This window comes from Rhinoderma darwinii, chromosome 2 (assembly GCF_050947455.1).
Source record: "Rhinoderma darwinii isolate aRhiDar2 chromosome 2, aRhiDar2.hap1, whole genome shotgun sequence".
Classification (NCBI taxonomy): Eukaryota; Metazoa; Chordata; class Amphibia; order Anura; family Rhinodermatidae; genus Rhinoderma; species Rhinoderma darwinii.
The window spans coordinates 315,326,687-315,349,606 of record NC_134688.1 but is presented as its reverse complement, the minus strand read 5'-3'; the positions used below and the strand labels follow the sequence as shown (position 1 = coordinate 315,349,606).

Here is a 22,920-nt window from a genome sequence, read left to right as displayed (position 1 = left end):
AACTCCAGGAACTTATCGAGGGGTATTGTGGCCATTTAGATCCCACAGTTTTTTTGCTGCAATTTGTGGAATTAGGCTGTGGAATTGAAAATCAAATTTTTCCGATTAAAAGGTACGAATTTTTAATTTTGACAAGGAATAAAGGAGAAAAAGCACCCCAACATTTGCAAAGCAATTTCTCCCGATTACGGCAGTACCCCATATGTGGTCATAAACTGCTGGTTGGACAACCGGCAGGGCTCCATTTAGATTTTGCTGGATTCGTTTCTGGGCGCCATGTCGCATTTGCAGGCCTTCTGAGGTACCAGTACAGGGGAAACCCCTTAAAAGTGACCCCATTTTGGAAACTAGACCCCTTGAGGAATTCATTGTAGTTTTCATGGGGTGCATGTGACTTTTTTATCCATTTTTATTCTATTTGTAAGAGGTGTTGTGACTAAGAAACAGCAATTCTACTATTGTTTTACAGCGTTCACCGTGCACTATAAATGACATATTCACTTTATGTTGCGTGCCGATACAATTACGGCGATACCATATGTTTTATAGTTTTTTTTTTATGTCTTATGGCGTTTGCACAATAAAATACTTTTTATAAAAAATCATTAACTTTTTGTGTTGCCATATTCCAGGAGCCATAACTTTTTTATATTTCCATCAAGAAAGCCGTGTGAGGGCTTGTTTTTTTGCGTAACAAAGTGTAGTTTCAATCCGTAAATGCATTTTTAGGTACATGCGACTTTTTGATCACTTTTTATTCCATTTTTTGGGAGGTGAAGTGACCAAAAAATTGTGATTCTGGTATGGTTTATTATTATTTTCTTTTAGGGCGTTCACCGTGTGGGATAGTTAACTAAATCATTTTGTAGTTCAGGCCGTTACGGACGCGGCGATACCAATTATGTATAGTTTTATATGTTTTATTTTTATTAATAAAAAACTGATAATGGAAAAAGGGGAGATTTTTACTTATTACTTTTAAAACTTTTTTTTACTTTTACACAACTTTTTTTTTTACTTTGTCCCATTGGGGGACTTGATGGCAGGAGGCCCTGATCGCTATTCTAATACACTGCATTACATGCGTAGTGCAGCATATTAGAGCTGTGAGCTACTCGCTGACAGCAAGCATAGTGGGTACTGACTTTGTCAGGACCCACTAGGCTTCCGTCGATTGCATAGCCGGACGCCATTACTAGGCATCCGGTTGTCATAGCCACCATTGCCGGCCGCTATCGTAGTAGACCGTCGAGCAGCGATCGCTATTAAACGCACCTTCTAAGGGGGTTAATCAGCAGGGACACCGCGATCGGTCCCTGCGATCTGTCCCCGCTAAAGGAGCTGTGGCAACTGCTGTACAAGACAGCAGCTGTCACAGCTCCTGTATGTGTCGGGAGGACGGCCGAAATGGCTGATCCTCCCGTGACGTACTATTAGGTCATGGAGCGCGAACGATACTGTTACCATGACCTAATAATACGTCCAGTAGCGGGAAGAGGTTAAGAAGGCCAACCGAGCGGCTGCTCAAGTGAGTCTCTGTCGAGCAGATTACTGCGGGATTGACGTTGTAGACGAAGTTGAAAATAGCCACTCTTGATCTCCCAAATCCCTTGGATATTCCAAAATAAGAATGGCATATTACTTTAACCTAGGAAAATTAAAGAAAAAAAAACAACCCACTCTTGTTCCGCCTAAACCGTTGCTTCCAAAAAATCAATGGGAATATGGTGTATCCACCGATTCCTATTCAACACCAAACCACTTTGTGTTTCCTATTGCCAGCTTCCTCCTTTCCCCTCTATCTTTGCTGTTTTTTGCAAAGGAGTATAATTATCTACTTTAAACTTCTATTCCTGGTTATGGTATCCCAATGGAATTCAGCCAAATCTCCTCTTCCTGAAGACTGTACAGAAACTTAGTCTAAGGCCCCATGCACACGACCGTGCAGTATTTATGGTCATCAAATACTGCAATGACAGGCCGCAGAGTTTCATCCGCATTTGCAGATTGTACTCGCAGTAATAAGTATAGGAAAAACGGTCCGGAAATGTAAAAAATAGGACATGTCCTATTTTTTGCGTCTCATTACTACAGCCCAGACACACACCCGTAAATATATGGGAAGGTGTCCATGGCCAATACAAATGAATGTCGGTATTTTATCTGCAATTCCAGATCCAGAATTGTGGATAAAAACTACAATCGTGTGCATCACCTTATCCTTGTAGATGACCCGCAGCTTAGCCGGAAATATCAGCAAATATTTTTATGTTCGCATCTTGCAAATGCTTCTTTACTCCATTAAGTTATATACGTTCCTTTTGAGCATTGGCAGAAAAGTCCAGATGGAGCATTATCCTTTTGTTGTTAAATGTTAGGTCTTCCTTTTATTTTGCTGCTTTCGATAAGGAATCTTGTTCCTTTGATGATATGATCTTACATAATATAGACCTAGGATTTAAGCCCAGTGGTCTTGCTCTTATTGTGATTCTGTTGGCCGTTTCAAGTGTGAAAATTTTTGTTACAAGGTCATGTCCCAGATTTTCAGTTAGGCTAAGTTCACACTATCGTTCTAGTACTTTTAGCACTCTTCCGTCGGAGGAAGAGATGAACTAGAGTCCAAACGGAAAGCATTGCTTCCATTAGAATTGCCATTTATTTCAATGGTAATTCTTTTGTTTCAGATACTTTCCGTCTGCCTCCATTCGCTAGGTTTCCATTTGTTTGACGGAAGCAAAAGTGCTGTCTGCAATATGGAGCTGCAATTGAAGTGTAATACCAGGAGCGATCACTTCATATATCTGCTTCTGCAATCCAGAGTTTTGATTTAAAATAGCCATTTCAGGCCTATGTAAAAACTCATACGCTTTCTTGCAGTAATTTATCTATATCAGCAGCCCACCACAGGGATTATGCAAGACTGGCATAATACACAGATGTAGCACTTCAGAAGATGACACTTTGCTAGTTTTTGCGTTCTGGTAACAAGCTACCACCACAACCCTAGGCTCGTGGTTGATACTTCCACTAAATGTGGTAAAAACAAAAAAAGAAGATTTAAATTTTGGTATCTCAGTTTGTACCGCTTCATGGACGCCGTAAAGCCCCCCCCAAAAAAAAATGGCATAATTGATGTTTTTTGCCTAGTTCACCCCACAAATATCATTTATATATATATTTATATAAAGTTTTTTTTTTTTTGTCCCACTATGGAACTTTTATTATGATGGGCTTTAATAATTTTTAATATACACTGCAATACTACTGTAATGCAGTTTAATCGGACTGGAAGTGTAAAACTGACAGGCATTTTATCAGGCCCTGCCTCTGGTACCGATGGCATGGCAGAGGGAGCCCTCTCACTCTGAAACTACTTAGATTCTGCGGTCGATATTGACCACGGCATCTATGGGGTTAGACAGCAGGGATGGCTGGCAACTTAGAAGCCGGCTATCTTTAGACAGCCCAATACCCGCTCTGGCCAGTGGCTGATTAAGTAGACGATGGGCCCTGGGCTGTTACCCAAACTTGGGCCCCCCTTGCGCAGTGCCGCACCGTAACTATTTTTAACACTACCTTTTTGGGCAAGCATTAACAAATGGGTGTTACGGATTCCCCTTGTCACAGGGCTGTGTCCCTACATACTGACAGTATCACACTGTTCAGGGACACATCCTCCTGACAAGGGGAATTGTCTATCAGTCCTGGACTGCAGAAAGACTTTTAGTGAGAGGATTTTATGAAGGACTTCCTAGAATAAAAATGTCAGGAGAGGTGACAGATTCTCTGTAAATCTAGTGACTCACATGTGACGACGTCTCAGATTCTAGTAGTTTTTTTCCTCTTTTCTTCTCCATCCGGTCCAGGGCGCATGACGACTTCTACCGGCCATGACTGATTTCTGCAGAATTTGCCACTCAGATGTCTTCGACTCCTCACTTTTCCAACATTTCCACACCTATAGATGAAAATAAAGTTGTCATGGTGCCACATACTGTACCCCTAAATATAATCGCACCAAACACTGCGTGCCTGAATATAATACCACACACTGTAAAACACCACATACACACAGCCCCCTGAACATAGTGCCACACACAGCCACCTGTAGATATTACACCCCCCATAGATAGCGCCACACACAGCCCCCTGTACATAGTGCCACACACAGCCCCCTGTACATAGTGCCCCACACTGTCCCTGTAGATATTACACCCCCCCCCCCATAGATAGCGCCACACACAGCCCCCTGTACATAGTGCCACACACAGCCCCTGTGGATATTATAGCCCCCTGTAGATATCACACATCCCCCCCCCCCCCCGTAGAGAGCGTTACACACAGCCCCCTATAGATACAAATGAATATCCCCCCAAACGGAAATCTTTAATAAAGTTTCCATTACCATTGCGATCAATGGTGATGCAAACGGAAGCTAAGGTTTCCATTTGCCTTTCCGTTGAGGGGTTAACCAGACGGAACCCCTCAATGGAAGGGCAGCGGTGATGTGAAAAGGGCCCTAGATACAGGCATGTGCATGTGTGATACGGTTTGTTGGACCCTGTATCTAAGCCTAATGTAGGCTTAGATACATTGTCCAGCAGACCGTATGCTTATGCAGTATAAGCTGGGGCCCTGTATCTAAGCCTAACACACGGTAGGCTTTAAACGTTTAAACATTGATGGACTATCTTCAGTATAGGCCATCAATAGCTGATGGGTTGGGGGTCAGACACCCGGGACCCCCGCCAATCAGCTGTTTTGAAGGGGTTGCAGCCGCTCGTACGAGTGCTGCTTCCCCTTCAGTTCCCTCACTTGCTCACACTGTGAATCGCTGACACGTCCGTGTCGGCGATTCAGTGTGAGAAAGTGACCGGAATGAAGGGGAAGTAGTGCTCGTACGAGCGGCTGGAACCCCTTCAAAACAGCTGATTAGCGGGGGTCCCGGGTGTCTGACCCCAACCCATCAGCAAGACAATAAAATTAAACTTACCTCCTCTTCGGCCGCTGGTCCTCACTCCATCAACTGTCGGGACGCTGTGCGCAGCGCATAGCATCGTGACGTTATGCGCTGCGCACAGCGCTGTTGCGTCAGAACCTCTGATGCGCTCCAGGAAGAGGAGGGGTAAGTACTGTCAGTTACTATAGTAACAGGGGCCCGTGTAGTTTATTACATAGGCCCCAGTTACTATACAGGGTGGGCCATTTATATGGATACACCTAAATAAAATGGGAATGGTTGGTGATATTAACTTCCTGTTTGTGGCACATTAGTATATGGGAGGGGGGAAACTTTTCAAGCTGGGTGTTGACCATGGCGGCCATTTTGAAGTCGGCCATTTTGTATCCAACTTTAGTTTTTTCAATGGAAAGAGGGTCATGTGACACATCAAACTTATCGAGAATTTCACAAGAAAAACAATGGTGTGCTTGGTTTTAACGTTACTTTATTCTTTCATGAGTTATTTACAAGTTTCTGACCACTTATAAAATGTGTTCAAAGTGCTGCCCATTGTGTTGGATTGTCAATGCAACCCTCTTCTCTCACTCTTCACACACTGATAGCAACACCGCAGAAGAAATGCTAGCACAGGCTTCCAGTATCCGTAGTTTCAGTTGCTGCACATCTCGTATCTTCACAGCATAGACAATTGCCTTCAGATGACCCCAAAGATAAAAGTCTAAGGGGGTCAGATCGGGAGACCTAGGGGGCCATTCAACTGGCCCACGACGACCAATCCACTTTCCAGGAAACTGTTCATCTAGGAATGCTCGGATCTGACACCCATAATGACATAAATAACTCATGAAAGAATAAAGTAACGTTAAAACCAAGCATACCATTGTTTTTCTTGTGAAATTCTCGATAAGTTTGATGTGTCACATGACCCTCTTCCCATTGAAAAAACTAAAATTGGATACAAAATGGCCGACTTCAAAATGGCCGCCATGGTCAACACCCAGGTTGAAAAGTTTCCCCCGTCCCATATACTAATGTGCCACAAGCAGGAAGTTAATATCACCAACCATTCCCATTTTATTTAGGTGTATCCATATAAATGGCCCACCCTGTAGTAACTTTTCATTGATGTGTGAATGTGGCTGCCGCTAGCATCGGGGCCCCCTCCGGTGCTAGCGACGCCACACCGGGCAGGAGGGGGGCCCTGCGATCATGTGTGGTTCGGTCGGCCATGGGCCCCCCGGGCGGCCGCCCGGGCCGCCCTAATGATAATCCGCAAGTGGCTCTGGCCACAACAGGGAACCCGTTCCAGGCTTCTGATAAAGCTCCAAAAAAGGCGGTGCTGTGCCATAAGAACCATTAATGACCGCTATGAAGAGGCGTATGGACTGTCATTAAGGGGTTATAAGTGTTACTCTTACAAGTTCATTCAAATTTTATTTGACAGTGTTATGTTCATTTTTATTAATTGCGGTCTTTGCTTTTTTACAGGTTAATTAAGATTTCTAGTGGAGTTTGCTTGCAGAAAAAGACTCAATTCTTACAACACCTACAAAGTTATTGGCTACTGAAACGCCAGTCCAGGAATGGGGCTCCTCTTATCCGAAGACTTCACTCTCATATGCAGTCCCAAAGAGGTGGTGGACAGGTGAGATATAGAATTGCATAATAATATTGGTTGCTCTATACCAATCCTTGTTTATGATTATGGGGTGTCGGTTTCAATCTTAGGCCCTGTTCACACTGAGTTTTTTTGTTTATGATTATGGGGTGTCGGTTTCAATCTTAGGCCCTGTTCACACTGAGTTTTTTTGCAGGCAGAAAATTCTGCCTGGAGAAATCAGGTACGATTTTTGTCGCGGTTTAACTGCGAGCGTTTTTTGCCGAAAAACACGTCAAAAATCGCCTAAGGCTGAGTTCACACTGAGTTTTTTGCAGGCAGAAAATTCTGCCTCAAAATTCAAATCTGCCTGCACGCCATTTACGCAAAATACGCTTTCTCTGCCTCCCATTGATGTCAAGGTAGGGCATGTCGCTGCCTTTTACCGCAAGCGTTTTTTACCGCTCGCGGTAAAAAAAAACGCGTCTGCCTCCCATTGAAATCAATGGGAGGCATTTTCGGCCGATTTTTTTAACGCATTTTCTGACGCGGTTTTCATGTAAAAAAAAGGTGTAAAAAAACTCTGTGAACAGGGCCTAAGGGTTTATATATTTATTTATAAATTCTTTATTTACATTTCAAAAATAGAAATATAAAAACATTCTACAGCTGACAACATAGAGTAGACCAAAAAATGAAATTATAAGTACAATACAGGTAAGCTAAAAACCGGATAAAGAACAAGCAAGACAGTGAGAAATAGCACAGTACACTGAGAAAATCTAATAGAATTGGCATCAAGCATTTGTCAACATAGAAAGTGGTTATTAAACGGTGCTAGTAGAAACTACAGCTCCTCCCACAAAATTAAGCCCTCACACCACTCCATTGAAAGAAAAATTTAAAAGTTATGACTCCTAGAAAGCGGGGAGTGAAAAACGAAAATAAAAAAAATGGCTTGGATTTCAAGGGGTTGAAGTTTATTTGTCTGCTTGTATTAAATCTTGAAGTTAAAAAGTTTCTGCAGCAAACTACCATATTTTTAGGAACTGCTTGACCTGTCTTAACTTAATCTACAGAAAGAAAAAAATACCCAGTCTTCGTCCGTTTCGGAGGCAATAAAGTACTGGCAAAAACTTCGGCATGATCTTGAGAGAGCGAGACTACTTACAGAACTAATTCGAAAGAGGGAGAAGCTGAAAAGAGAACAAGTAAGATTTTTTTTATTTATGTATACAGAATTAAACTACTCATTGATCTGCTATCTTGAGCAACTGCACAGCAAAGTAGGCCCCTATCAAATCAATGTATTACCTTCAATCGAAGGTATACATCGGGAGTTCCGATGTATACCTCCGACGGAAGGCCTTAACGTATCCCACTGTATAGGCATAAAGAAATAGAATAACCTAAAGAGAGCGAATACTGGATCAACAACCTCATATTACTTGACCCTATTTTGAGTCGGAAAGACATTTATTCCCTATGATGACAAACATTCGCTTCTGCCTCATTGGGGTTATTTTGTCTACCTCTGCGTCAATACTGCAGGATAATATATTGAACTGAATGGGCATGTCTTTTTTGTCAACATTGCAAACTATGTCACTATGTTTACTTTTTCAGGTGAAGTTACACCAGGCAGCTATGGAATTGCAATTGACTCCATTTAATGTATTCCTCCGGACCACTCTCGACTTGTTGCAGGAGAAAGACTCTGCAAATATCTTTAATGTACCTGTTAGCCTTAAGGAGGTAACAACTATCAATCTTTTATTACTATTAAAATGTGGTTTTGAGATTCAACTAGGTCGACTTTCTGTAACAACTCCCATTTTTCCTCAGGTACCAGACTACATGGATTTTGTCCTGCACCCCATGGACTTTTCAACAATGCGCCACAAGCTAGAATGTCACCAGTATCCATCCTTTCTAGCTTTTGAGAATGACTTTAATTTAATGGTTTCTAACTGCTTGCGCTATAATTCTCAGGAAACTGTGTTCCACCAAGCTGCTCTTCGTCTTAACCAATTGGGCACTACAATACTATGTAATGCAAGGCACCAAGCAGAAAGCATTGGATATGATCCAATAACACTGATGCATCCTCCAGAGAAGCCTCATGCTGATGACTACTATCGTTTTTCATGGGAAGAGGGTAAGACAACTACTTTAGGAACGTTTTGAATGAATAATAGTTAAATGTGTTCTTCGAGGCAACATAAAGCATACTAATTGGGCCCTGTAAGAATCTTCTATATTTATATCTTTCTATATCCAATTTTTTTTTTTTAGTTTTTCTGTATACTATATTCTAGTATGTCTTGTATTTACCTTGTATGTATTGTAGTATGACATTAGGTAGGGTTGGTAGGTAAGTAATAAAGAAATCACTCCACATTGCCTCTTTAACCCCTTAATATATGGTGAAGTCCAGCGGGGAAAGACATAGAGCGAGCTCACGGCCTGTAGTTTAGCGTGTTGGCTGTATGTTACAGCCAGTGCTTCACTGCTGAATTGGATCTATCTCGTTTAACACCTTAGATGCCGTGTCAGTAGCGACCATGGCATCTAAACTGTTAGAATGAAGGAGACGGCCCCCTCCAACGTCTCTTTACAATCGCAGGGTGCCAATGGTTGTCATGGCAGCCTGGGGGCCTAATAAAGGCCCCCATGTCTGCCATCTTAGTGCTCCTAATGAAAGGAGCCTGTAAAAATCATGATCTACTGTAACACATTAGTATTGTAGTATATTGTGCAAGCAATCCAACGATCGCAGGTTCCAGTGCCCTAGGGGGACTGATAAAAAAAAGTTAAATACAGTCAAATAAAAAAAATTATAAATAAAAATATTACAATATAACCTAATTTAACGCGCACTGTGAATGCAGTAAAAAAAATAATATATTTTAAAAAATATTAAGACGCCAGTATTGCTGTTTTTTGGTCACCTCCTCTACCACCAAAAATCGAATAAAAATTATGTACCCGAAATGGTACCAATAAAATCTACAGCTGACGCTGCAAAAAGAACAATGCCAAACACTAGGGAAAAATGTAAAAAAAAGTTATCTTAGTCTCTTAGAATATGGCAACACAAACCCAATTTATTTTTTATAGCAATTATTTTTCTACTTGAATGCTGTAAAATCAAGACTGGGTCTGTCCCACAGGGCTGGCACTTAACAAATGTGGTACCAATATTCAAAAAGGGGTCAAAAGGTGAGCCCACAAACCATTGGTCTGTAAGTTTAATCTCCATCGTGGGTAAAATATTTGAGGTTTTTCTAATGGATGCTTTTCTGGGGTATCTCCATTAAAATAAATGTATAACTCCATATCAGCATGGGTTTATGAGGGATTGGGCTCCACAATCGAATCTGTTTAGCTTCTATGAGAATGTAAGTTCTGGACTGGGATGGGTTGTTGGATGTCATAATGTATATCTTGATTGTTTACAAAGCATTTGATACTGTTTCACATGAAAGATTGGTACTTAAAATAAGAATGTTTGGACTGAAGGATAATGTGTGTAATTGGGTAAAACACTGGCTCAGTAATAGAAAATAGAGGATTTTCTTTGCTTTGTTTTTAAAGGTTTTATTTATTTCTTCAAGAGCAGCAAAGGCAGGCATACATTACAAAAGCAAGGGCTCGCTACGCAGGAGACTCAAGAAATGCATGTCATAAAAGTAATATATATATAAGATATTCGGACACAGTCCAGCACATACATACTACTGACATATACACACAGATGTGTCCTCACCAACCCCCACCCTCCACCCAGTACCACCCAGCGACCAGTGCACAGTTAAAGAGACTCTGTCAATAGTTTAGTAATGTCCTATCTCCTAGCTAATCTGAAAGGCGCTGTCACACTGATAATGCTATTGAAAATTGTGTACCAAAACTTTTATTTTAATAGTAATATGTAAATGAGCCTTTATTAGACAACTGGGAGGTAACAGCAGCGATTCTCCTGAGGTGGAGCTGCCTCATAGTCTGACGCTGTCCAATCAGTATGAAGCTACTTCACACACAGTATGAGAGACATTCTAGAGAGAAGGGGGATCACTTCAAACAGCCATATCTCGGGCTGTGGACCACCTAGAACAGCGGTTGATGGCTTATGAAATTGGAGATTCAAATTTCATATGACATCAGGATCGCAGTTCTAGCTGTGACACAACCGGCGATATCACCAGTAGGATACACAGTCGGGAATGGAAGCTGTACACACTAAGATCAGGCTGTGTTGCAGGGAAGGGGGAGAAGCTGTATGCTGATTGGACAGCATCCTACAGAAAACATTACACCGCCCTGAGTGAAAAAGAATCACCTGCTATTTGGCTATAAGGCCCTGTTCACAGAGGTTTTTTTTACGCGGAAACCGCGTTGGAAAGCTCCGCCAAAAAACGTCCAAAAATGCCTCCCATTGATTTATTTTTATTTTTCTCCTTTTTCCAAACACAAATAAGATAAGAGAGTGCAGACATAAGCAGCACAAACATCGGCTCACAGGCCAGTAAATGTAAATACAGTAAATGCGAGAAAACCACAACGCACAGGTGAAAACTTTATCGAAAAAGACAACCTATGCATCCTGAATCCGCAGCCATGCATAGCAACTTGTAAGAAAACAGGACAGAAAGAGAGAGAGAGAGAAGCGAAGAAAAAGGGGGGGGGGGTTGAGGGAAAAAAGGAGGGGAAGAAAACTGACAAACACTAGGCCTAGGAATTAAACTCAAGAGGTCATAATGGTCCTAAACTCCACAGAAGATTGAAATCTAATCCAATGATGCCACGTTTTGAGGAATTTAGCATGGGTCCCTCTCATGGATGCCGTAAGATCCTCCATTCTCATAATCTCCTGGATCTTGCCGAACCACATGCCCACCGACGGAGGACAAGATTGTCTCCACAGCGCGGGAACGCATGCTCTAGCTGCATTCACCAGATGGCGAACCACTGACCATCTGTACGTAGATAATGGATCATCACACAGATGGAGCAGGAAAAAGGCCGGAGAGCACGGGGGAAATCCGTAAATTTGGAGGAGACCTCTGACCAGAAGTCCGTCAACTGCGGGCAATCCCAAAAGATTTGTAAAATTGTGCCCAAATGGTCTCCACATCTCCAAACATAATGGTGAGACCGCAGGGATCGTCGCATGCAATCTGGAAGGCACTCTATACCATTGCAACAAAATCTTAAAGGACAGGTGTCGCGAAAAAAAAAAAATTTCATATCAATTTGCTTTTAGTGTGTTATTAAAATGGGGCTGCCATTTTTTTTTCATCTCTGTATGTGTCGATTAACGACATACAGAGATGGAATACGGCACATACATCCCCATAGAGAATGCGAACGGGAGCCGTTCCATTCACTATGGTGTACGCCGTCTGTGGGAAGCAAGCTCCCACACAGTCCAAAAGGAAGGTCTTCGGCCGAGCGACATCCGGCGCCATTTTCCTGTGGACCGGAAGCCGCGGCCGGACAGTAAGATGACTACTTCCGCTCGCGGCTTTCGGACATTTGCTCAGAAGCAAGGACTAGGAGCGGAGGGAGCGGCGGCAGGAGCAGGTAAGTTATGTTTGTGTATGTTCGTGTTTTACTGTGTGATTACCACTGTATGTAAGCCTACTACACTGTGCATTCGCTCAAAAAATGGCGACACAGTGTTGGAGGTTTGAACATTTAACCCCCTCCTTTCTCCTGGCACTAGCCAGGATAAAGGAGGGGAATTAATTGAGCACACTAGAGCGAGTGTGTCTTCTCCAATTTTGCAGCATAAAGCAATGAGGTTGCTTTACCACATGCCAATGCTGCAATTTTGTGAATTGCTCCCTCTAGTGACCAGCACATGGAAATGTTATTAATTAGAATCTAATTTATATTTCCTGACTTGTGAAAAAATTAGAACAATGTCTAATCATGTATATACTGTTTAACTAAAAAAAAATATATATATTTTATAGCGACACATTCCCTTTAAATCCCGCCTCCTGAAATCTGCTAGCTATGGATGATTTGTGTGTCATTGTTTACAAACAATCCTTATGTTCCGAAGTAAATGTTAGACCCAAGTCCCTCTCCCAACTAAGCAAATATGAAGGTGTGGAAAGATTGGATGGAGAGATCAGGAGAGCATAAAGTCTGGACAGCGAAAGACGCACTGTGACGGTGCAAAGAAGCTCGAAAGGGGAACTATCCCGCGAGTATTCCGACGTGTTAGGTAAGGACGCGAAGAAATGTCTCAACTGTGTTACTTGCCAGGAGGTAAAGGAGTGAGGGTCTGTCAAAGACGCTAACTGTGGGCTAGTCCTCCAATTCCCACCCTGTATAAAATGAGCAGCATGTCCCCTACCTGCCCTCAACTAGTGCTGGAAGGGACCCCGTTCCCGCCCCGGGGGGAACGCAGGATTGCCCAGGATAGGAAACAAGGGGGAGGGAGACGGGGAGTTATCCTTCCGGGGAAAGAGCCGGCACGCGACTGCCAAGGTAGGTCCAATAGTCTGATATGTCCGCGCCGATAGAGGGATATGTTTGCCCAACCAAGGCAGTGCCTGCAGTAGGACAGCAAGGAAGGTCTGTTCCATCGACACCCACTGGTTAACCTCAGTATGTCTAAACCAGTCCAGAATTCATGACAAGTGTGAGGCCTAATGGTAGGAAACAAAGTCCGGAAGACCAACACCGCCCTCACACTTAGCACGAAAAGCATGGAGCGGGCAATACGGGCTGGTTTCCCCACTCATATGAATCTATGGAATAAGGACAGCAGGGTTTGAAAGAAAGGGCGGGGGATGTGAACCGGCAGGGCTTGGAAGAGGTACAAAATCTGCGGCAAGATATTAATTTTAAATATTGCACACCTACCAAACCAGGTAAAGGTGCCGCCCGTCCAGGAATTCAAATTACTCTTTACACATTGAAGGAGCGGAGGGTAGTTCACTGCATAAAGGCGAGACAGATCACTGGAAAGCCAGACCCCCAAATATTTAAGCGAATCCCTAGCCCAATTAAAAGAGAATGACTCTGACTCAGACAGATCCACCACCAGAGACTGTGGCAACGAGATATTGAGAGCCTCCGACTTCTGGTAGTTACTCGATATTGTCCAATTTAAAGATTATATACTCATCTCCGCCATCAGATTGGGCAAGGAAATCCTGTGTGCAGTAAGAAAAAAGAGCAAGTCATCCGCATATGCTGCGATCTTATGGGACCTCCCTACCAAAGATACACCCGCTATGTCTGGATTGAAGCGAATATGGCACAAGAAGGTCTCCAAGCATAAAATGAAAATTAAGTGGGACAAGGGACAACCTTGCCTCTTACCATTTGAGATAGCGAGTGACCATTAACCTTAACCCGAGCCGAGGGGAAGGAGTAGAGACTCGAAATCCATTGCATCATATGAGTGCCTAGTCCAATATGCCGTAAGGTGGCCAGCATAAAGTCCCAGTTAACCCAGTCAAAGGCCTTCTCCGCATCCGTGGACAGAAAGAAAGTGGGCAGAGCCAAGGCAGCAGCTTGATATATTAAATTAATTGCCCGTGTGGTATTATCCCGAGCTTCCCTAAGAGGCATGAAGCCCACCTTGTCATTATGTATAACATTTTGTAGAAGCGGAGTCATCCTATGATCCAGGATTTTCGTAAACCACTTTAGATCTACGTTTAACAAAGATATGGCGCGATAATTTTGGCACATGGAAGGGGGTATCACCATAATGTAGGCCCTCAGCGTATCTTGAGGAAGGGAACTCCCCTCAGTGAGTTGAAGGCGTGTAGGAAATGGGGAGAGAGCAGGTCCGAACAGGCCTTATAGTATTGCAAAGGGAGGCCATCAGGGCCCGGTGGCGAGTCCTTCAATGCCCACGACAACTCCTCCGAGGAAATAGAAGCCTCCAGAGCAGCAATAGCCTCCTGGGGGATACATGTCATCCCTGAGGACCGAAGATATGACTCAATCTTCTACAAATGGCTCCCTCCATCCGGGGATAAAGAGGCCCGAGGGAGATTATAGAGAGAGTGGTAGTAGGCACGGAAGGCCTCCGAAATGTCATGGGGAAGTTGCAAACGCCTATTGTGGGAAGCTTGAATATGAGGAACATAGGAAAACCCATTCTCGTACCTAAGTGCCCACGCCAGGGTCCTACCAGTTTTTTTACTAAATTCGTAAAAATGCCATCTGCATTTGGCTAAGGAAGCCCTAGCCTTGGAAAGGCAAAGCGAACAAACCTGAACTCTAAGCTGCCCCAGCTCTGCCCCCACAACCTGGTCCAGGGAGGCCTTATGGGACTGTTCCAACAGAAGTATGTGGGACAAAAGATCAAACAAGTGTGCAGTCCGCTCCTTCTTGAGCTTAGAACCAATATGAATGAAGAAACCGCGAACTACACACTTATACGACTACCAAATGCAAACCTCCAGAGAAACATTTGTGGCAAAATACTGCTGGAGGTCCCTGCGTATGTCCGACACCACCGTCGAATCCTGCAGGAGCAATTCATTCAAGCGCCACTGCCAGGAGTGAGGGTGGACCGTTGGGAGGAAGAGGGTAAGAGTGATAAGAGCATGATCAGAGGAGTTGATCTCATCTATGGAGGCTGATGTGATGCTGGAAAGATGTGTATGACGTAGAAAGAAAGTCTTATCTGGAATATGAGTTATGGGGAGCCGAAAAGAAAGTATAGTCTTTTATCGATGGATGCATGAGCCGCTACGTATCAACTAATTGGTGCTCATGCAACAGCCTACGTATACGACGATGAGCTGACCTAGATAAAGAGGAGTGCCCTCGTGAGGAGTCTAATGTGGGATCCAAGGGAACATTCAAATCCCATCCCAATATTAGAGTACCTTCCAGAAATTCATCCAACTCCACCAAAACCCTTTCCAGAAAGGCAACCTGACCAGAGTTAGGGAGATAATACGAGGCCAATGTGAACAGCCTACCTTTGACGAAGAGATACCTTCCCGCTCCATCTGTGCGACACACTATGATACCCATCCATATAATGGGCGTACATGAGCTTCGGTATACAATCAGCCTGGAAGTGGGTCTCCTGAAGAAATGCCACTTGCGCTTTTTTCTTCCAGAGAAGACTGAGAATGGAGGACCTCTTTTCTGGGATATTCAGACCCTGCACATTCAGGGAGACAATGGTAATGTTAGACATAATGGGAGAGGAATGAGAAGACAGAGAGGGGAAGGGAAGGAACGAGAGAGAGAGAAAGACCCCTTAAAAGGGACAGAAGTATCAGAGCAATGGAACAAAACAGCCCCACTAATAGCGGAGTACAAAACCCCTCAACAACTCGTCGTGTGTTGTCATCCTCAGAAGGAAAAATACCCTCCGACCACGACACAACAACACGGGACCCTAATGGGGAACGAAGAATGACAGCGGCGCGAATGAAACAGTTCCTCAAAGAATTACAAAAATAGACTAGGAATATCAAATTGAGCTAAAAAAAAACTCCAGACTCAACCGGCTAACTACTGTGGAGACCTACTAGCCCTACTTGGCTAAACAGATGCAGCTCCACCGATAGAGAAACCCCCTGACCATCATACTGTACAGAATGTCCCGTTCAGGATCACCACCAATACCCACAGCTGCATCTCTTGAAGAACACTGCAAAGAAAGAATAAGCACAAATAACATGCAAACCGTGACCGAGGCCCCAATGATGGGAACTAGACTATACAATTATAATGTGGTAAGTCAGTCTATGCGTGGGCAACGCCGCACTGGAGTCCGCATCTCGACTGGCCTATCTCTGGAGCGAGGCGGAATCGGGATGCACAGGATCATGGTGGGGACCTCCTCTGGGAAAGAACGATGGTGGGGGTTCTGTCCAATTCGGTAGCCGCACTGGGGAGATCTCCAGGAACCGAAAGTCCTCCTCCAGGTCATTTGGAGAACGAACAGCAAACAAATGCCCCTGTCTGCGAAGTATGATGTGGAAGGGATGGGCCCACCTGTAGGTAGCGCCCGCCGCTTTAGTAGCCCCCAGCAAAGGGCGGATAGCCCTACGCATGTAGAGAGTCAATCTGGAAACATCCGGCAAGACGGTAACCTCAGAACCATTAAAGGGAATGGCCCCCTTCTCCCAGGCTCTTCGTGCAACATCCTCCTTTTGTTTGCAAAATTGTACTCTACATATGACATCCCGTGGGCGGTTAACATCTCTGGCCTGTGGGCCCGCCAATCTATGCACCCTATCCATCTCAATGGCCATATCACGTGGTCTATACAGAAGCTTGTTAAAGATATGTGTCACTGCGTCAAATAGGCCTTCCGGAGGCACGGATTCCGATTAAGCTCCGTTTCAAATTGTTCCGTCTCCCCCTATTTTCCACATCATCCAGGTGTAAGGAAAAGTCCCGCATTTGGGTAGATTGAGTGTCCAAGGTCTGAGAAAGGACCGAGATGTCCATGGAGTAAACAGAGTTCTGGCGCGCCAATGTCTCCACCCGTGTGGCCAATGAACGTACCTTCTGTGAGACAGCACCAATGGCCTTATCATGCTTCTCCAGACGGGAGGGCCGTAAATCCAGGTCAATCTTGGTAGGCAACACCCGCACCATTTCCCACAATTCCGGGGTCCGTTCCATAGAGGGAGGAGGACCCGGAGAAAGGACCGACTGATGATCCCCCGCCACCGCTGAAGAGGTGAGCGGCCCCCTCAAAATTGCCAGCGTCCCCTGACTGAGTTGCATCCAGCCCACTGGGGGAGACAGTCGCGGAGCGGCAAAAGAAAATGGCGCCGGAACCGCTCTGCCTTGCAGGGCCATGCGGTCAGCGTCCTGTCGTGGCACAGACTGGGGCTGGAGAGGGGGAAAGTCATCTGCCGGGGCCGGAGGAGCCGACCCAGGCATGGCATCTGAGCCCTGACCTACCTCCGGAGTCACCATGTCGGGGATGTGGACCTTGGAGCAGCAGTTGATACTCACCGGCCCGTAGGAGCAGGAAGTCGGCGAGCGCCCATGTGCTGGCGGGGTCAGACTGCGGCCTGAAGGAGGAATGGAGGAGCGCTGCGGATATGATCCGTCCTACCTGGAACGAAGGAACCTGCCGATGGAAGGGGTCAGGAGTGGCCAAGAGACTCTTACGATGTCTCCCCTTCGTCATCGCACACAAAGACCAGGTAGGTGAGCCCTTTTGGGCGATTTTCTGTAAGCGGAGTCCGGAGCCTCAAGAAGATGCGTCCTCAAACCACCATGCCAAAGCCACGCCCCGCATCCCATTGATTTCAATGGGAGGCGGAGGCGTTTTTTTCCCACGAGCGGTAATAAACGCTCGTGGGAAAAAGAAGCGGCCTGCCCTATCTTTGGGCGTTTACACCTCTGACCTCCCATTGACCTCAATGGGAGGCAGAGAAAGCTTATTTTGCGCCGCTTTTGCCTGTGGCGTTCAATGGCCGTGAGCTAAAAACGCCTCAAACGTGGAAAACACCGTGCAGGCAAATCAAAATCTGCCTCGAAATTCCAAACTGAATTTTGAGGCACAATTTTCTGCCTACAAAAAAAATCTGTGTGAGCTCTTCTTCTCATTCATCTAGAGGTGTAGTGATCATTTTGACCCCACAGGTATTGTCTAAAAGGTAATGCGCAGCAGATGGTGCAGAGTGAGATTTGCAATTCTTATATATATATTATATATATATCAGTGCACACCAAAAGTTCCGGAACACCCGCATAACTTTTGAACGGCTCAAGGTAGAGGGTTGAAATTTGGTAGGATTCAATGGGGGTCATAAAATCTACCAATTAACACAAAAAAATACCACCACCTCCCCCTTGGAGGCGGTGGGGTGGGCAGCAAAACCTTAAATGGCACGAGGGATAGAGTTGGGGCTCATTTGAAAATTCAATACGAAAACAAATCTTATTTGTCAACCTCCTCATCTAGTTATAAAGGGGAGGGACCCCCTAGGCGACGTCCCATGACCACCACCACAGTTAAAACCCCAGAGCGAAGTGAGCCCATATGGACCCCCACACCACACAATTATGAGCCCCAAATACCCGGGGCAGACATCTTTTATTATTTGTGTGACGCGTGTAAATTGTGTGCTCAGACATGTGTATTGTGTATACAGCAAACAAAAAAACTTTAGAAATCTTGAAAAGAACAAAATAAAAATGTAATTCCCTAACTAAAAGCAATAGGATGCTACCCAAAACTTTTTTTTTTTTATAGAATTAGTGGACTTCCAGACACTAAAATTAACTAGGGTGATGGTTCCTAACACTAAACGTAACTAAATTTTTTTTTTAACTTCCCGAACGCTAAGCCTAACTACGGCGACTATTCCCTGACGCTTAACCTAACTAGATTATTCCGAGCTTCCCTGACAGTAAACCTAACTACAGTGATGGATCTCTAACGCTAAAACTAACTACGGTGACGGATTCCTGGCGCTAAATTCCCTGATGAGCAAACTCCCTAGAGACGAGCATATTAACCTTTTGGACGCCTGGAGCCGATGTATCTTCTTTATCCGACGACAAGGTTGAAGGACCTGTGGGTGACGTCACGCTGTGTTTGCTGTGAAAGGAGCTGGGTGGGAACGATGAGAAGTGTATGATGCTGATTTGTCAGCGTCATACACTTCTATTCACAACGCCCACTTGGTAAAAACAATACACGCCCAGTTGGTAAAAACACAATACACGCCCAGTTGGTAAAAACACAATACACGCCCAGTTGGAAATACGAGAAAACACGCCCAGTTGGAAATACGAGAAAACACGCCCAGTTGTCCATTGAAAAGCTCATTTGCATAAATATAAAATTGCTCATAACTTGGGCAAAAATGATCGTTTTAAAAAAAAAACAAAAAACTTTGCTGTTATCTACATTGCAGCACCCATCACATTCAATAGGAGATAGGGATTTGATAATCTGGTGACAGAGCCTCTTTAAGTATTAGGGTTAGTGTCAGGGAACCGTCAAAAAGCGTAGTTTGGTTTAGCGTCAGGGAATTTAGCGCCAAGAATCCGTAACCGTAGTTAGTTTTAGCGTTAGGGATCCATCACTGTAGTTAGGTTTAGTGTCAGGGAAGCTCGGAATAATCTAGTTAGGTTAAGCGTCAGGGATAGGGATTTGATAATTTGGTCACAGAGCCTCTTTAACTAGCTAGATGATCACTTTCTAAACTAACATTTTTACAATTCTAATAAAAAAAATGTTTTTCTATTTTATAAAGAAAAAAAGAAAATTAAATAATCCACAGGGACCAAGAAATGTGGTGATGAAGACTAAGAAGTGGTCAGTGATAAATCACTGACCAAAAACGGGGGTTACAAGGGTAACAGAAGGAGGAGGACAGGAGTGGGAAGTGGATGGAGGAGGAGGGAAGCACCAGGGAAGTTTGTTTTTACGATTTTGCAGCACAATTCTCCTGACACAACCGCTCTGAACTACTCTCCAACGCCAACAGAGAAGTTTAGGGTGGGTGCAGGAGGATGTGGGGTCTGGGGCAAGAAATTATGTATGAGTTCGCTGCTATTGGTTAGTAGTAACTGACTAACCAATAGCGGCGATCGCCGGGGCGGGACCACCGCCATTGGTCCCGGGGTATTGAGCTGTGGTAGCCTGTTGTCGGAAACAGCAGGTATCACAGCTCAAACACGCGCCGGGACTAAATGGCGCTGTGTTTATTCAGGTCAGTACATTTACTGTGCTGAACGCGAACGATGCGCTCAGCACGACGTAATAGTATTGCGCTGAGTGGGAAGGGGTTAAGAAACAAAGCAGAGGAACAACACAGTCCATTTGTCCACGATTTTTATGCAATTGTCTCTCCCAATTTAACATTCCATTAGCTTGGGTTTATGAGGGATCGGCCCTGTCAAACCAATCTGATTAGCTTCTATGAGAGGTAAGTTCTAGACAGGACCTGGGTAAAGCTGTAGATGTGGTGTATCTAGACTTTTCAAAGGCGTTTGATACTGTGCTGCATAAAAGGTTGGTATATGAAATGTAAATGCTGGGACAAGGGAAAATCTGTGTAATCCGGTTAACAACTTGCTTGGTGAGAGAAAACAGAGGGTGGTTATTTAATGTTAGAAAAAGAGGGAACCTCCTTTCTCAGGTAAAGTCGTTTTGGTGTTCTTGCCCTGATGTACACCAACAATTGAAGTATAGATAATTTGAGGGAAGGGGAAGAGGGGACAAATTAGGGCAAAGAACAATATGTAGATTATTGCCTATTTATTTTTTATATTAAAATACCGGCAGAAGAGTAGTGGAAGGAAAGCTATTTTTATGCAATGTCCCGGTTTATAATTTTTTAACAGATAGGAATATACTCTTTTAATCCTTATTGGTGTATTTTATGTTCTGATCTCATTTGTTGTAAACTTGACTGTAATGTTTCGTCTTCTATGATATCAAGAACGATACAAGTGAACAAATGGGAATAGAAGGGAAAGTGAGTATCACAAAACTTGTTCAATAAATGCGCTTTCTTTGAGAGAGCCTAGGAGATGGTTATCATCTCCTAGTATCCAAGTGTGGTCTATTATGGCCTGTTACACACATGTATTGCATGGTAGGTGATAGCAGCATAGGACACAAGATGCATCACACTCTCTTCAGAACAATGACCTCTCAAGTCTAGTCAGTATGAAAAAAAAACGCATATTATAGCATCGCAGACCTCTATTAAGTGTGGAACTGCAAAGATAACTGACAGCCAACACCACTTGTGTGGGTGTAGAGCTGTAGTTGTGCTGAACTTGGAAAAAAAAAAAGTCTACCGAGCCGTAATGAATGACAGTCAGTCAGCTGGGCTCAAATCACGGCTCTTGTCAGCTGTAAGGCTGCGGACGGCTGTCACCCCCGCACTGTGCTGTTCAGCCGTGAGCGCTCGGAGAATGAACAGCACCAACCTGTAGATTATTTTGTTTTACTTTTAATAGGAGCGATTTAAATGCAATGTCCCCGTTTATAATTTTTTTTACCAAATAAGGAATATACCCTTTTATTCCTTATTGGTGCATTTTCTATTCTGAACCCATTTGTTGCAAACTTGACTGTAATGTTTCATCTTGTATTAAATAAAGAACGATATAAGTGAACAAATGCGAATAGAAGGAAGAGTGAGTATCGCAAAACTTGTTCAATAAATGCTCTTACTTTGAGAGAGCCAAGGAGATGGTTATCATCTCCTAGTATCCAAGTGTGGTCTATTATGGCCTGTTACACACACACACACACACACGCATTGCCCTAATTTGTCCCCTCTTCCCCTTCCCTGCAATTTTCTATGGTTATTAATGGTACATCCTCAAAGTGGGTCACAGTTACCAGTGGGGTACCACAGGTATCACAATCTGAAATGCTGTTAAATCAGAGCCTCAAAGACCCAAGAATGTATTAACATCAAAACCGTTCACCCTACCCCCAACTCCCCCCCCCCCCCCCCAACCCCTCAGCCGTCCTTCATGCCACAGGCTTCCATACGCTATCTCCTTCTCCTCCATATTCCAGCTCCTCACGTGCATACCCCAGTCATTCCAACAAATCCAAAGTGTAGAACCCCTCCACCCCTGCTGAAAAGCTACAGTGCCCAATGTCACAGTATTATCCCCTGGAACCTCAGGACATTCCACCGTCCTTCCTGCCATTTTAAACTGAAACAACCGAGCGGAGCGCCAGGAGTTCCGAGGAAGCACAACCAGAGTGATCAATCCACCTAGCCCATTGTTTCTCAAATTTGTTACTGGACCCCATCTTGGAATATAGCCTATATTCTATCAAAATATGAAAGTTAAGTGTACCTATAATTTCTCGCTTCGACGGTGGTTCCGCATCCAGCCAGTGTTTTGCTATACCCTTCCTAACTTGTACAATATTTTCGCAATTGCTAAACATGTCATCCGATCCCCCTCCAAATCAACAACATATCCCAGCAACATTACCATGGGATCCAACAGAATCTGCACCTCAAACACTCGTCCCATGAACTCTGACATCTCTTTCCATAGGGTCCCCAAAATCCAGCAGGACCAAAACATGTGAAAAATGTCCGCCTTTTCTTCCGGACACCGAGGGCACCTGGCATCCGCCCGTAATCCCATACATTTCAGAACCCAGAGGGTCCTATATGCCCTATGTATCATAAATAGTTGGGACCTCCTTTGCGCTACATTAATAGACAGAGTACATGGTGACGCCAAGACAGCCTCCCAGTGGTCCTTGGGAATAGGACCCACATCTCTTTCCCATTTAGCTTTAACAGGTGCCATAAGATCGCCCAGATGTTCCGACAGTAACCTGCGATAGACCAACGAGATCAACCCTCTCGATGTAACTGCTTCCGCAATATGTTCC

General features: G+C 44.2%; 1 protein-coding gene across 2 annotated transcripts in view; it reads left to right on the top strand.

Annotated features, from left to right (window-relative positions):
- Positions 1-22,920, top strand: part of BRPF3 (bromodomain and PHD finger containing 3) — a 211,406-nt gene that overhangs the window by 110,887 nt on the left and 77,599 nt on the right. For both annotated transcript variants that reach the window (XM_075853547.1, XM_075853546.1), the window contains exons 4-7: positions 6,452-6,608; positions 7,640-7,771; positions 8,187-8,315; positions 8,406-8,718. In XM_075853547.1, coding sequence (XP_075709662.1) covers positions 6,452-6,608; positions 7,640-7,771; positions 8,187-8,315; positions 8,406-8,718 — 731 coding nt within the window. The remainder of the gene's footprint in view (positions 1-6,451; positions 6,609-7,639; positions 7,772-8,186; positions 8,316-8,405; positions 8,719-22,920) is intronic.